This window comes from Cololabis saira, chromosome 18 (genome assembly GCF_033807715.1).
Source record: "Cololabis saira isolate AMF1-May2022 chromosome 18, fColSai1.1, whole genome shotgun sequence".
NCBI classification, from domain to species: domain Eukaryota; kingdom Metazoa; phylum Chordata; class Actinopteri; order Beloniformes; family Belonidae; genus Cololabis; species Cololabis saira.
In genome coordinates this window covers 185,001-199,637 of record NC_084604.1, presented here as the reverse complement: position 1 = coordinate 199,637, position 14,637 = coordinate 185,001, and the positions used below count along the sequence as shown (strand labels likewise).

The 14,637-nt window shown below is 43.1% G+C and overlaps 1 protein-coding gene across 1 annotated transcript in view; it reads right to left on the bottom strand.

Moving 5' to 3' along the window:
• Positions 1-14,637, bottom strand: part of nt5dc1 (5'-nucleotidase domain containing 1) — a 220,510-nt gene that overhangs the window by 129,462 nt on the left and 76,411 nt on the right. Inside the window, exon 7 of the mRNA XM_061707416.1 lies at positions 6,611-6,785. Coding sequence (XP_061563400.1) covers positions 6,611-6,785 — 175 coding nt within the window. The remainder of the gene's footprint in view (positions 1-6,610; positions 6,786-14,637) is intronic.

Here is a 14,637-nt window from a genome sequence, read left to right as displayed (position 1 = left end):
ACGGCCTCCCCGATCTGAACCCGAGTGGTGTTTTGTTGTTGGACTTCTGTGCGAGTCACAGTTTGTCCATCACGAACACCATGTTCAGGCATAAGGGTGTCCATCAGTGCACGTGGCACCAGGACACCCTAGGCCGGAGGTCAATGATCGACTTTGTTGTCGTTTCATCTGACCTTCGGCCGCATGTCTTGGACACTCGGGTGAAGAGAGGGGCTGAGCTGTCAACTGATCACCACCTGGTGGTGAGTTGGATGCGCTGGCGGAGGAGGAGGTTGGACAGACCGGGCAGACCCAAACGGATTGTGAGGGTCTGTTGGGAACGTCTGGCTGAGCCCTCTGTCAGGGACATCTTCAACTCCCACCTCCGGGAGAGCTTCTCTCGGATCCCGGGGGAGGCGGGGGACATCGAGTCCGAGTGGACCATGTTCTCTGCCTCCATTGTCAACGCGGCGGCTCGAAGCCGCGGACGCAAGGTCTCCGGTGCCTGTCGTGGCGGCAATCCTAGAACCCGGTGGTGGACACCGGAAGTACAGGATGCCGTCAGACTGAAGAAGGAGTCCTACCGGGCTATGTTGGCCGGTGGGACTCCTGACGCAGTAGATAGGTACCGGCAGGCCAAGCGGGCCGCGGCTCGGGCAGTCTTGGAGGCAAAAACTCGGGTCTGGGAGGAGTTCGGGGAGGCCATGGAGGAGGACTTTCGGTCGGCCTCGAGGAAATTCTGGAGGACCGTTCGGCGCCTCAGAAGGGGGAAGCAGTACTCTGCCGGCACCATTTATGGTGCTGGTGGGGAGCTGTTGACCTCGACTGGGGACATTGTCGGACGGTGGAAGGAATACTTTGAGGATCTCCTTAACCCGACTGACATGCCTTCCACTGAGGAAGCAGAGGGTTGGGGCTCGGAGGCGTGCTCATCCATCACCCAAGCCGAGGTCACCGAGGTGGTTCGTAAGCTCCTCGGTGGCCGGGCACCGGGGGTGGATGAGATTCGCCCTGAGTACCTCAAGTCTCTGGATGTCGTAGGGCTGTCTTGGCTGACACGCCTGTGCGACATTGCATGGAGGAAGGGGACAGTACCGCTGGGGTGGCAAACCGGGGTGGTGGTCCCTCTGTTTAAAAAGGGGGACCGGAGAGTGTGTTCCAACTACAGGGGGATCACACTTCTCAGCCTCCCGGGGAAAGTCTACGCCAGGGTACTGGAGAGGAGATTACGGCCGATAGTCGAACCTCGGATTCAGGAGGAACAATGCGGTTTTTGTCCCGGTCGTGGAACACTGGACCAGCTCTATACCCTCCGCAGGGTGCTCGAGGGTTCATGGGAATTTGCCCAACCAGTCTACATGTGCTTTGTGGATCTGGAGAAGGCATTTGACCGTGTCCCTCGTGCCATTCTGTGGGGGGTGCTGAGTGAGTATGGAGTCCGGGGCCCTCTACTAAGGGCTGTCCGGTCTCTGTATGATCGAAGCAGGAGTCTGGTTCGCATTGCCGGCAGTAAGTCAGACTTGTTCCCGGTGCATGTTGGACTCCGGCAGGGCTGCCCTTTGTCACCGGTCCTGTTCATAATTTTTATGGACAGGATTTCTAGGCGCAGCCTGGGGCCGGAGGGGATCCGGTTTGGGAACCTCAGGATTTCATCTCTGCTTTTTGCAGATGATGTTGTCCTGTTGGCTTCATCAGACCGGGACCTCCAGCATGTGCTTGGGGCGGTTTGCGGCCGAGTGCGATGCGGCAGGGATGAGAATCAGCACCTCCAAGACCGAGGCCATGGTTCTCGACCGGAAAAGGGTGGCATGCCTTCTCCGGGTGGGTGGAGAAGTCCTGCCTCAGGTGGAGGAGTTCAAGTATCTCGGGATCTTGTTCACGAGTGAGGGAACAATGGAGCGTGAGATTGACAGGCGGATAGGTCCAGCGTCCGCAGTAATGCGGTCGATGTACTGGACCGTCGTGGTAAAGAGGGAGCTGAGTCGAAAGGCGAAGCTCTCGATTTACCGGTCAATCTACGCCCCTACCCTCACCTATGGTCATGAACTTTGGGTAGTGACCGAAAGGACAAGATCGCGGATACAAGCGGCCGAGATGAGTTCCGCCGGGTAGATCCGGCTTAAATAGTGCATAAATGTTATTTATATACAACTCATATTTTATTTTTTTAACAATAAAGTTTCCATTTGTGAAAATTCAGTGTTGTGATAATTTACAGGCTCGGGCTGCTCTGGCGGAGCGAGGTTTATGCTCCTCCCCTGCTACACGTCATTCAGGGAGCCAATCAGCACAGAGCCTCATTATCATACCCCCCCCTTCCCTAAAAATGAGGCGCAGAAAAAGAGGTTAGAAGCGGTAAAACTAGTGACAGGGCCCACAGGCTGGATTTATGATTTATGTAGAAAAAACAAGCTTTAGATTGTTTTTAAGACATTCAAGGCCTGTTTAAAATATACATTAAATGCCATAATAGGTCACCTTTAACTAAAGCATTTAATGGTGTAGATCTTAAACTATTGAAGCAAAGACTATTTAGCATCGGACAGCCGGACTATATTTGGATGGTTTGAGAATTATCTCCTACAGTGTGGTCAGGCAGAGGGCTTTACTTCTCCTTTACAGAAGGTAACAAATGGTGTACCCCAGGGGTCCATCTTAGGACCACTTTTCTTCTTTCTCTACATTAACAATATTGACCAAAATGTGAAAAATATACATTTTCATTGCTATGCAGACGACACAGTCTTATACAGTTCAGCACCCACACCTCACTCCCGGGGCCTCGTGTACAAAGAGTGCGTGGATTTCAACGTGAATCCGTGCGTGGAATTCTTGCGTGCGCAAAAAGAAAATTCTAATGTTCAAAACTGTGCGTACACCCAAATCCACGCACGTTTATTTGAACATCACAATCAACGTGGAAATGAATGTATATGCAGGAGCAAAACACTCCTCCCTGTCTCCGCCCTCAAGTAGATTCATTTGAATAAGATAATGAGGATAAATATCCGCTCATCCTAACAAGGAACTTGGAAAAACAAGTAAAACAAATTTAAAAAATATCAGCCGTGAGCCGTGAGAGACCGGTCTTAGTCCCGGTCCATCACCGGAGAAACACTTTCTATAGTCCTGCAGCACCGACTCCATATTAGACTCTAAAAGTCGCCTAAACATCCAATAACAACTTTATTCATTCATTGCTGAGTCACATCAGTTCGTACCAACCAACCTTTCAGTGACATGTTAGTTTTATTTTAAAAAGATCTTTATAGAACTGGTTCTTTAATATTTGTCTGTCCAGACACAGTTATAAGATGTTTTAGGATCTGGCTTTAATCTCCAGTAGTCGTCCCATACGGTCGTCATGGTGACAGAGATGTCCGACCTGCAGCAGCTCCAGCTGATGGTCCAGTCTTAGTCCTGGACCAGTAAATCCAGACTAAACCAGCTGATGGTCCAGTCTTAGTCCTGGACCAGTAGATCCAGACTAAACCAGCTGATGGTCCAGTCTTAGTCCTGGACCAGTAGATCCAGACTAAACCAGCTGATGGTCCAGTCTTAGTCCTGGACCAGTAGATCCAGACTAAACCAGCTGATGGTCCAGTCTTAGTCCTGGACCAGCAGATCCGGACTAAACCAGCTGATGGTCCAGTCTTAGTCCTGGACCAGCAGGTCCAGACTAAACCAGCTGATGGTCCAGTCTTAGTCCTGGACCAGCAGATCCAGACTAAACCAGCTGATGGTCCAGTCTTAGTCCTGGACCAGCAGGTCCAGACTAAACCAGCTGATGGTCCAGTCTTAGTCCTGGACCAGCAGATCCAGACTAAACCAGCTGATGGTCCAGTCTTAGTCCTGGACCAGCAGGTCCAGACTAAACCAGCTGATGGTCCCGTCTTAGTCCTGGACCAGCAGGTCCAGACTAAACCAGCTGATGGTCCAGTCTAGGGATGTTAATAATTAATCGATTTTCGATTAATTGCCGTTATGAAATTACCCGATTAAAATTAACGATTACAATTAATCTTTTTTTTTTTTTTTTTTTATCCCGGTTTTTTCCCCATTTTATCACCCAGTGCTCCTACCTAACAGTCCTGTGCATTGCCATCCTCTACCAACCCCGGGAGGGCCCTGCACTGAGCTCAGGTCTCCTCCTTAACCTGAGGAGTGAGCAGGCCGCATCTTTTCACCAGACAGGGTGGGGCTTCTCCGGCCGAACGTAGCGCGTGGAAGGATCACGTTATTCCGGCCGGATCCTCCCCACCCCATCTGGCGCCCCGGTTGGCCAGAGGGGGCATGTATAGCCCAGGACTGTGTGCATGTTTTTGTGAGGGTAACTCCCATTAGCTACCCAGGGGAACACGGGGAGAACATGCAAACTCTTCTCTAAACATCTGTCCCCGCTACAGTTTTAACTAAAAGAAAATGTGCTCCAATACAGCAGGTCTCATAATTCTATTTTGAACACTGCCAAAACTCTAACTTAAAACGTAACTAGAACTTAAAATTTGTTTGACACAAATGACACTATTATGGCTGCTGCTACTACTAATAGCCTTGAAGTGCACTTTATATTATATTCCTTGTGGTACAAAAATGTCTTTTTGTTACTTTTGTATCAAATAAATATTTGATTAAGGAATACATTAAATGTCCTTTGTATTTTATATAAGCAAAAAAAATTATGTTTGTATGTCAGATGGGGGAAAAACGCCGCTTATCAACTAATCGATGATCGATCGATAAGGTTATCAACTATCAATTAATGAAATAATCGATAATTTGCATCCCTAGTCCAGTCTTAGTCCTGGACTAGCAGGTACAGACTAAACCAGCTGATGGTCCAGTCTGGTCCTGGACCAGCAGATCGGTGTGATCTGATCATCAGCAGGTTCCTCTAACGGAGCCAAAGCTCCATCAGGATTTGCTGGTTCCATCGTTGAGCTCCTTTAGTTGTTTGTTCAGATCATGTGGTTGATTGTGAGATTGTTGCAGTTCCACTCTTGTGTAACTTATCTGGTGATGTCGGAACTGTCGTGTCCTTCACGTGGTCGTGAACTTATTGTTGACGTTACATTTCCTCATATTCTGGACTTCACTGCATCACCAGTGAGTGTCGCCAACGGACAAAACCTCAGAAATGTGCGTACGCCAGCCTTGATGTGTGAGTAAAAGACCGCAACTTTTCACGTTCAAATCCCTTTTTGAACATCCAACCGTGAGCGTAGAAAGTGGCGTACGTATGATTTGTTTGTACATGAGTCTTTCCCAGCTGCAGCTTTGCTTTTAATGTTGTCTGGCAGAAACTGAAAAAAGATCAACTGATTTTAAACCTTGACAAATCTAAACTCTAATGCCAAAAGAATGTCAGTAAATCTTCCCTCCATCGCCACCTTAATAGGCCCTGTGAAAGTGTGTGCGTTTAATTTGAAATATCTTGGGTTTCTTAATTGATGACCGTCAGTCTTTAGTGTCTCGTGTTCACAATCTGGTTTAAAGATTAAGACTGAAGTAAAGTTTTTATTTCAGCATTAAATCTCGTCTTTCATTTGGAGCTAAAAAGAGACTGCTCGGGCCCAATTCACGTCTGCGCTAGACTACAGTGATGTGATGTCTCGTACTCTGAACGTTCATCACGGCGCACTGACATTTACAACAAACCTCAGAGTGTGAACTCATCGCTGTGTTTCATACGTTCAAGCTGGAACGCTGTTCATCGTGTTCAGTGAATTTCCCTTTAGGAATCAATAAAGATAAAGATATAAGAATAAAGATAAAAATTTGAATTGAATTGTAATAATGCAGACTGAAATAAATTTGTATTTATAAGTCTATTCTTGGTCTGCATCTCTAGAAACCACACAGACCGGTAGAAGCTTCTGTCCCAAGATAGATTTTTACTGACTGGGCCAAAGGCGCGGACCAAATTGGCTTTTAAATTTGCAGCTCCCTTTGCTTGGAACAATCTTATGGCATGTTTAAGAGCTTTATAAATAAAGTCTGAGCCCTGAAGTTGGCCATCTTGGTTTCATTGGACATTTTTAAGGAGGTCTGGCGATATCCGTGTGAGATGCTTTGTTTGATTAACTTGTGCACTAGTCTCATATTCTTATGTTTTCAATATTCACATCTTTATATTGTTATTATTATGTTATGTCTGATATGTTTTTATGTATGTTATACGTTTATCGTGGTTTATACGTTTTTTTAATACGTTTATGTGCTCCTTGAGGTTAAATAAAGGTTTTATTGAGTGACTGATTGATTTATTGCATCGATTTGACTCTGGATGTTACGATTATGGTGCAAATCCAAAACAAAGTGACAAGTTTCTGTTAAGCAGAGTTTTCAGTCTAGTGGTCGGTCGGCATACTCAAATATCTGCTTTCAAAGACGTCAAATATTAATGTTTTTTATAGGATTTCTGCTTTTATGCACTTTTGGCAAGTTATTTTGAGTTTCATTTCAAATGGGATTTGGACGGTGGTTCGGCATGTGAGCGCTGTGGGGAAATCAAAAAGTGCCAGACTTTTTACGATGATGGCGGTTTGCGTCAAAGCGCTGCAGACGACGTCCGGGTCTGGTTAAGGAGGGAGCCGTGTGGCGTTGTGGTGCTGCGCGTGGGCAGCCTTACCCGAGGATGTGTTCGCAGATGAGCCTGCAGTAGTCGCTGTGGGAGCTGGTGATGAGGAGGAGAACCTTCCCGGCGTGTTTCATACTGCGCAGCCACGTCTTGACGGAGTCGGAGCAAGGCTGCAAGTACCGGCCCGGATCCCTCTTCATGCTGGGGAAGTACGTCCCTGCATCCTCTGTAAAAACAACACACGCGCCGCCCAAATGCTTAAAACTGATGAAATGAAAACTTACTCACTGCAAAACAGATTTCATCACTTTCCCACTGATCAATCACAACTGGTTTTCACAGGGTCATCCTTGAAAGCTGGACTTGGACCCTTTGAATATAAAATGTTGTTACTTCATCACTGACAGGTCTCTGACTGCCAAATTCCAGCCATTTCCTTCTTCAATGTAAACAAAACATTTGTGCCAAATCTTTAATAAAAGCCTCCGGAGATGTAACGTATAAGGAAAAGACATGGGTCCTTGTAGCACCCTTATAATGTAATCATTTCCTGAAAATGTAATAACGTTTGCACTTAACTCATTGGAAAATGTAATAAAACCAATAATGTAATAACTTCACCAATAATGTAATAAAATATCCTGACTGATATTGTAATAACATATTTTTACCGATAATGTAATACCTTATTACGTTATTGGGAATTTATTACATTTTAGGGGTGGGTCTTTTTTCTCAAAACTGATAATGTAATATACTGAGATATATATATTACACTGATTTTTTTTTCCTGACAGTAAGATTGATCAAAAAACATTTCCAGTTTTAGTTCCGTTATGCATCGTGACAGTCCGTCACTTTTCATGGGTTTCATTGTAAATGAATACCAGGCGACAAAGGCGTTCAGATCTGCTGAGCAATGAGACGAGAAACATAAAAAAAAGACAGAATGGTATCTGGGGGAGTTGTAATTACAGTAAGGGGGGGGGGGGGGGGGGTGGGGGGGGGGGGGGGTTCTGAATCATAGCGTCGGGATGTGACGAAGGAAAGAAAAAATGAGTTAAAGGGTGAGATTTGTGCAATCTAATTCAAAAAGAAGAACGTCATCTACTTCAGCCTAACATCGGGGAAGAAGAAGTAGGCAAAGCAAGTTTATTTGTAGAGCACAATCGTACACAAGGCAATTCAAAGTCCTTTGCAGCTACTGTACAGGACTGTCTCAGAAAATTAGAATATTCTGGGAATCTTAATCTTAAACTGTAAGCCATAATCAGCAATATTAAAATAATAAAAGGCTTGCAATATTTCAGTTGATTTGTAATGAATCCAGAATGTATGACATTTTTGTTTTTTTTTAATTGCATTACAGAAAATAAAGAACTTTATCACAATATTTTAATTTTCTGAGACAGTCCCGTACTATCCGGACTATAAACCGCTACTTTTTTTACACCCTGCGGGTTTAACGACGATGCAGCTGATTGATGGATTTTTATATACATTATACATTAAGACAAGTCCCGCTTATATACAAGAAGGCAAATTAAATCTATAAAGCAGGGACAGCCTCTGGTGGTACGTGGCGGTATTGCAGGTGGTCAGTGAAATTGTTAATGGAAAACAATAATAATTTTAAAAATATATATTTATTCTTTTATTCTTTTTATTTAGACTCAATTTCATTTTCCATTTACTATTCATTTTTGTGAATAATTTACCCATCGAAATTATGTCAAATGAGTGAGTGTGAATTTTATAATATTATAAGCCCTCCTGGCTTCCTATTGTTCATTTTTCATTGACTGTTTTTTGTTGTTTTTTTAAGGCAAAAGGTGCAAATAAAAATAGACACTGATGCAAATAAATAGTCTATATAGGCCCATACTCTTATTTAAAAGCAAGGTGCAAAATAAAACAAACATCCCCAAAAGCAGTTTGTCCCTGAGTTGCTTCTTGGCTATAACGGTGGGACTGGGACAAAACCAGTTGAAAACCTCTGCTATAAAGCATAAAAATAATCATTAATTCATTGATTTAATCAAAAAAGAAGAGTGCACATCAAATCCTTCCACTTGTCAAGCTAAAACTGTGTTCAGCCTGGATTTTGAACAAAGTCAGAGTTTAGGTCTGGAAGACTGGTCCAGGTTTTATGAGCATCAAGTCCTGACTCTGGACACCAGCAGGAGACCAGGAGTCCCAGGTGGTTCCAATATGTCAGACGTACTCATGAACAGACTTGTACAAAGTAAAGCTGATTAAGTCTGTTCTCTGAGCGTCAGGAAGCCGCTGTAGAGACCCGGGGATTGGACTTATATGGTCGTATTTCCTGGTTCTAGTCAGGACTACTGCAGCCCAGTGTTGTGCATGAACGAGTTCAAATGAACGCGTTCATTTGTGTGAGAACATTGAACTGAACGCAGCATTTTTGCAAATAAAGAACTTGATCACGAACTGGAATTTGAACTGTTCAGATTATGTGAGTTTCAGCTTCACTGTTTAGGTCCAATTATTACTGAATAATCCTTCTCATTTCACCAGCGGGCGGCACATTTAAAATACTCCACGAGACGACGACTTCACACTACATTACCCACAATGCAGTGCAGACTAGCATAACAACGGGACCAGCTCCATGGCAACGGCGGCCCGAGCCCGGTGCATCTTTACATAAACAGTGAAGAGAGAGACATTGCAGACGCAGCGTCATCGAGACGTCAGATGAAGATCCTTATCATTATCTGCAGGAATTTTACACATCGTCTCCCAAAGAGGTCCGACGGTAAAAATCTAACCTTTCTGTGCAAATTATGTCCACCTGCACTGAGAAAAAAGTCTGAACGTCTCCGTCAACTTCACATTTGAAACGTCATGTGGAGTTAAAGCATCCGTGTGAGAAAATATCTGCAAGTCCTTAACAATCAAAAAAGTTCCCAGAAATAGCAAGACCCCAACAGCCCCAAACGACCCCAGTCCCTCTGCTGCACCTTCAGGGGGAGGATTTACCTGCAACAGGTAGAAACACTGATAATGGACTACATCGTAGGAGATTTACAGTCTCTGAGGAAAGTTGAAAAGCAAGGGGACAATACATGATTGTAGTGAAAAGTTTTAGGAAAGGGTGGCGTTTCATTTGTACTTCTCACCTAAAAATATTGAAATTAGCCGAATTTGAACTAGTTCAAAGTGAAGATGGTGAACTATAAATGTGAACTGTTCATTTTTAAACTATTTGAACTGAACTTTGAACTAGTTCATGAGACATAGGAACTTGCACAACACTGGTGCAGCCAGTGAGCAGACCAATGCCTGGATTAGTCTTCCTTAATCTAGTATCCAACCACTCCTTTGATTCTGGCAATGTTTCTTAAAAGCTACAAAGCTGCTGATGTTATTGACTTAATGTGGCTGTAGTGTTTTCTTCTTTGGCAAGCAAAGAGAAAGGAGGTCAGTGTGTTGAACGGGTGGGGTGTTTACCCTGGCAGCATCACTGAAACACACACCCCCTGCTCACAGCGTTTTAATAGTCAGAACGTTGTTTCTCTGACCTGAAACAACAAGACTTATCATTGAAGCTCTTCAGTGCAAGCAGAGAAAAGCCCCGTGAAGCTGCATTCTTGCAGTTCCAGTCTGGACCAAGTGGATATGTGGCAATCCAGCAGTACCACTCCTAGTTTTGAAAAGAATGCATCAAATCTTAAGTTTTTCACATTTTTTTTCTGGTTACAAAATAAACTTACTTTAAAGCAAAAGAGCAGCTGGGATGGGAATCTAAAAGTCTGAAGTTCCCAGTCAGAAAAAGGGAGAGTGTGGAGTATGCTTTGATCTGAAGTGGAAGAGCTAAACTAGCTCAGGGTCTTCTTCATGAGCTGGAGGAAGAAGGAGGGGAAGACTCGGAGCTGGACTGGGGCATACTGGTCCATCGTTACAGGCCTTTTTAGATTAGATCCCGCTGATATTGCTGGATGATAATGTTAATGTTTTAACGCACGTTGGTGATATAAACACAAGGAGTGGAGGGGGGTCGGGAGGCGTTATCCATGAAACATAACCTGTGTAGAATGACGTATCGTCCCCACATAAGCAGGATAATCGCCTTCATACACCAAACTAGACCGACACAGACTGCAACAGAAAATCAGGTCTGCGGAGAGGATAACTGGGACTAACCTCCCATCTATCCAGGACCTGTACCGGCAGTACTCCAGTTGTAAAAATAAATCTGGGGGGATGGTGGATTTTATCATATGGGGACAGATAATTTGTGCTGATTACAAATAATATAATATATTACAAATAATAGCACTGACCAAAACAGCTGCAGAAATACTGCAGGAATGACATAGCAGCAGTTAAATGCAGCCTTCTGTAAGCCTTAAATATCCACTGGGCTTACATCAAATACATCAAAACAACAATAAAAAACTGTTTTCTGAACTTATCAATATGACTCTGTCCTTCACAGGATAAGTAAAAGGGATCACTGCAAAAACTCACAATCTTAACAAGAATATTTGTCCTATTTCTAGTTAAAATGTCTCATTTTAGTAAAAAAGAAATCTCATTACACTTAAAACAAGACTCATCAGTGGAAAAAACAACAATTTTCACCTGTTTCAAGTAGATTTTCACTTGAAATAAGTAGAAAAATCTGCCAGTGGAACAAGATTTTTTTGCTTGTAATGAGAAGATAAATCTTGTCCCACTGGCAGATTTTTCTACTTATTTCAAGTGAAACTTTACTTGAAACAAGTGAAACTTGTCAAATAAGTTATTTTTCTGGTGATGACTAAATGTTGAAATAGCAGTAAAACCACATTCCTTGATGAAATTACGTAAGGGATGGAAAGAGGGGATGGCAGTTTTACAGGGGGGAGGATTTGGAGCGTTTATTTCAGGGGGGATGCCATCCCCCCTCATCCCTCTCATCCCCCCTCAACTCCAGTACTGTGTACCGGTCCAGGACCAGGAAACGGGCATTAACATCTCTGCAGACCCCTCACACCCAGGACACAGTCTGGTTTTGACACTGTTGATCATGGCATTTTACTGCACAGGTTAGAGCATGTTGTTGGGATTAAAGGGACAGCTCTACGTTGGTTTAAATCATATCTATCTGACAGGTTCCAGTTTGTCCATGTACATGAGGTTTCTTCAGAACAGTCGAGGGTCTGTTATGGTGTTCCGCAGGGTTCAGTGCTAGGGCCAATCTTGTTTAGTTTATACATGCAGCCCTTGGGAAGTATAATCCAGAATCACGGCATACACTTTCATTGTTATGCTGATGATACGCAGCTCTACTTGTCTATGAAGCCGGATGAAACAGAACCGTTAGTTAAACTTCAGGCATGTCTTAGGGACATCAAGGACTGGATGTCCAGAAATTTCTTGCTTCTAAATTCAGATAAAACAGAGGTTATCATTCTTGGTCCAGAGCATCTTAGGAAGGGATTAGATGGTGTTGCGATGGCTTCCAGTGCAACTGTGAGAAACCTCGGTGTTGTTTTCGGTCAGGATTTGTCGTTTAAACCATATGTTAATCAGGTTTGTAAAATAGCGTTTTTCCATCTCCGTAATATTGCAAAAATTAGGAAAATCCTCTCGCAGAGGGATGCAGAAAAACTAGTTCATGCGTTTGTATCTTCTAGACTGGATTACTGTAATGTGTTGTTAGCAGGATGTCCAAGTAATTTGCTGAATAGGCTCCAGCTGATCCAGAATGCAGCAGCACGAGTCCTGACAGGAATCAGCAGGAGAGACCACGTCTCTCCAGTGTTAGCGTCGCTCCATTGGCTACCTGTAAAATTCAGAATTCAATTTAAAATTTTATTACTTGCATATAAAGCCCAAAACGGCTTAGCTCCGCAGTATTTACAAGATTTGATAGTGCCTTATGTTCCTGGCCGAGCTCTCCGCTCCCAGGGTGCAGGTTTACTCGTAGTTCCTAGAGTATCTAAATGTAGATTTGGAGGTCGGGCGTTCTGCTATCAGGCACCATTACTTTGGAACCAACTTCCAATCTGGGTTAAGGAGGCTGACACCACCTCCACCTTTAAAACTAAACTTAAAACCTTTCTGTTTAGTAAAGCTTATAGTTAGTGTTTAGTAAACCTCTAGCTGGTGTTGGTAAATCTCTAGGTAGTGTAAACTTTAGTGTGTTAGACAGGGCTGTCCCTGACCAAAATGGGGCCCTAAGCGGAAAAATTTCTTCGGGCCCCCCCCCCCCCCAGGTACAAAACGACAGTATAATGAAATGCCATTGAACTTGACAACCTTTATTAGTAAGAACAAAGAACAAAATTATAAACCTAAATTCACACTGAATTAAATAAATAAATAAAATAAATAAAGCGGACTCACAAAGAGTGAGTAAAATGTAAAAGTAACTTCAAAGTAAATGAACAGGCAGGAAAAATAACTTAACACTGAATAAAATAAATAAATCTGAGTCACAAAGAACAATTAAATATTAACAGTAACTTCAACTTGTGTCTACAAAAAACTAACAGTGGTAAGGGCCGCTGGAAAATTACTTTCATCTCCAGACCACAGTCCACATCTACTGGAGGCTAGCAGCATCTCTCCTCCTACCTGCAGCAGCAGCAGTGCTGAGCATGGAGGATTAGTGCTTGCTTATGCCACAAAGTTTTACATTTTTACTAGTGCTGGAGCACTAACTTCAACAAATACCCACCTTCGAGCAGGGACGGACTGGGACTAAAAAACGGCCCTGGACTTTGACTAGGCCCGGCCCAAAGCAATCAGCGCGTGGAAACTCAACAACAATAACGCCTGGCATGAGTGTCACAATACTTAATTGTGGCTCATGATACTATACCATCCAAATTATAGCAATAGCACTGATTTGACTAGATGTTGTGTTAAGAGCATAGTATTCTAGTTTAACTTGAATACTCTCACATAGAAATGAAGATCTCACTCAGTCCCTCTGGTTGAACCAATACAAAACAGGTATCTGAAATACACAACACTGTATGAGTTATGATAAATCACAATGTAATGAGGGTGTAAATATACAGTTTAACTTGAATACTCACATAGAAATGAAAGTTGAATGTTAACCTAAAAAAACAAACCAGCAATGCCATTTTTCTGTTTAGGGATAAGGAGTTTCTTCAACAGGTCACTTTTTTCTGCAACTCTATCATTGTCGATAGAATAGAATAGAATAGTAGACTTTATTAATCTCCCAGAGATTAATAATCAAGGGACATGAGGATGTCTTTCTCTGTGGTCATAAGCATGAATGCTTCCAGGTGTTCTTGTGACTGTGTGTTCCCCCCTCACAAAAGAAAAACAGAGAAACATATTTTCTCATGAACAAATTTAATTGTCTGAAAGATGGTTCAAATGTTATTTCATTGCCCAAAAAATATGTTATTTTGTTACTTGGAAAATTTTAAATATGTTTTGTTGATGAGAAAATATGTTTCTCTATTTTTCTTATTTTTGTGAGGGGGGATATATATTGTTTTTTCGGCACTACCTTGTTCTCTATAGCTGATAGAACATGAATTACTCCTATGTGGAATCAATAAAGTTCTTATTTTTGCCATCTGAGAAAATTTAATGTATTATATTTGGTGCCTAACTGTTTCCAACAATCTTTTTCATGTGGGAAGTCAGGATGACATTCCCTTCATCCAAATGCACTTTTGTTCTTATTCTACCAAAGTCCATGTTGTGCACCTTTTTGATCGATTTCTTTTTATGTTTTGAAGATAATTTTAAAAATAAAACCGGGTTAAACTTCAGCCAAAACGAGGCGTAGTTAAATAGAAAAACACAAAAAAACTCCCACAGGGAACTCAGAACTTCTAAATAACTTAAAAATCACAGAGAGGGAAAAAAAACACCAGCAAACTAACAAACAAAGCAACAAAGCTCAGAGTTAACAAAACGAACCAGCAATGACTCGCAGCCGCTCCTTAACTTCTCCTCCTGATTGAGCTGACAGGCTGCAGGTGGTTTAAGGATGATTTATGGTTCCGCGTTAAATCGACGCAGAGCCTACGGCGTAGGTCCGCGGAGACGCGCGCCGTACGTTGTGCGTCGCCGCG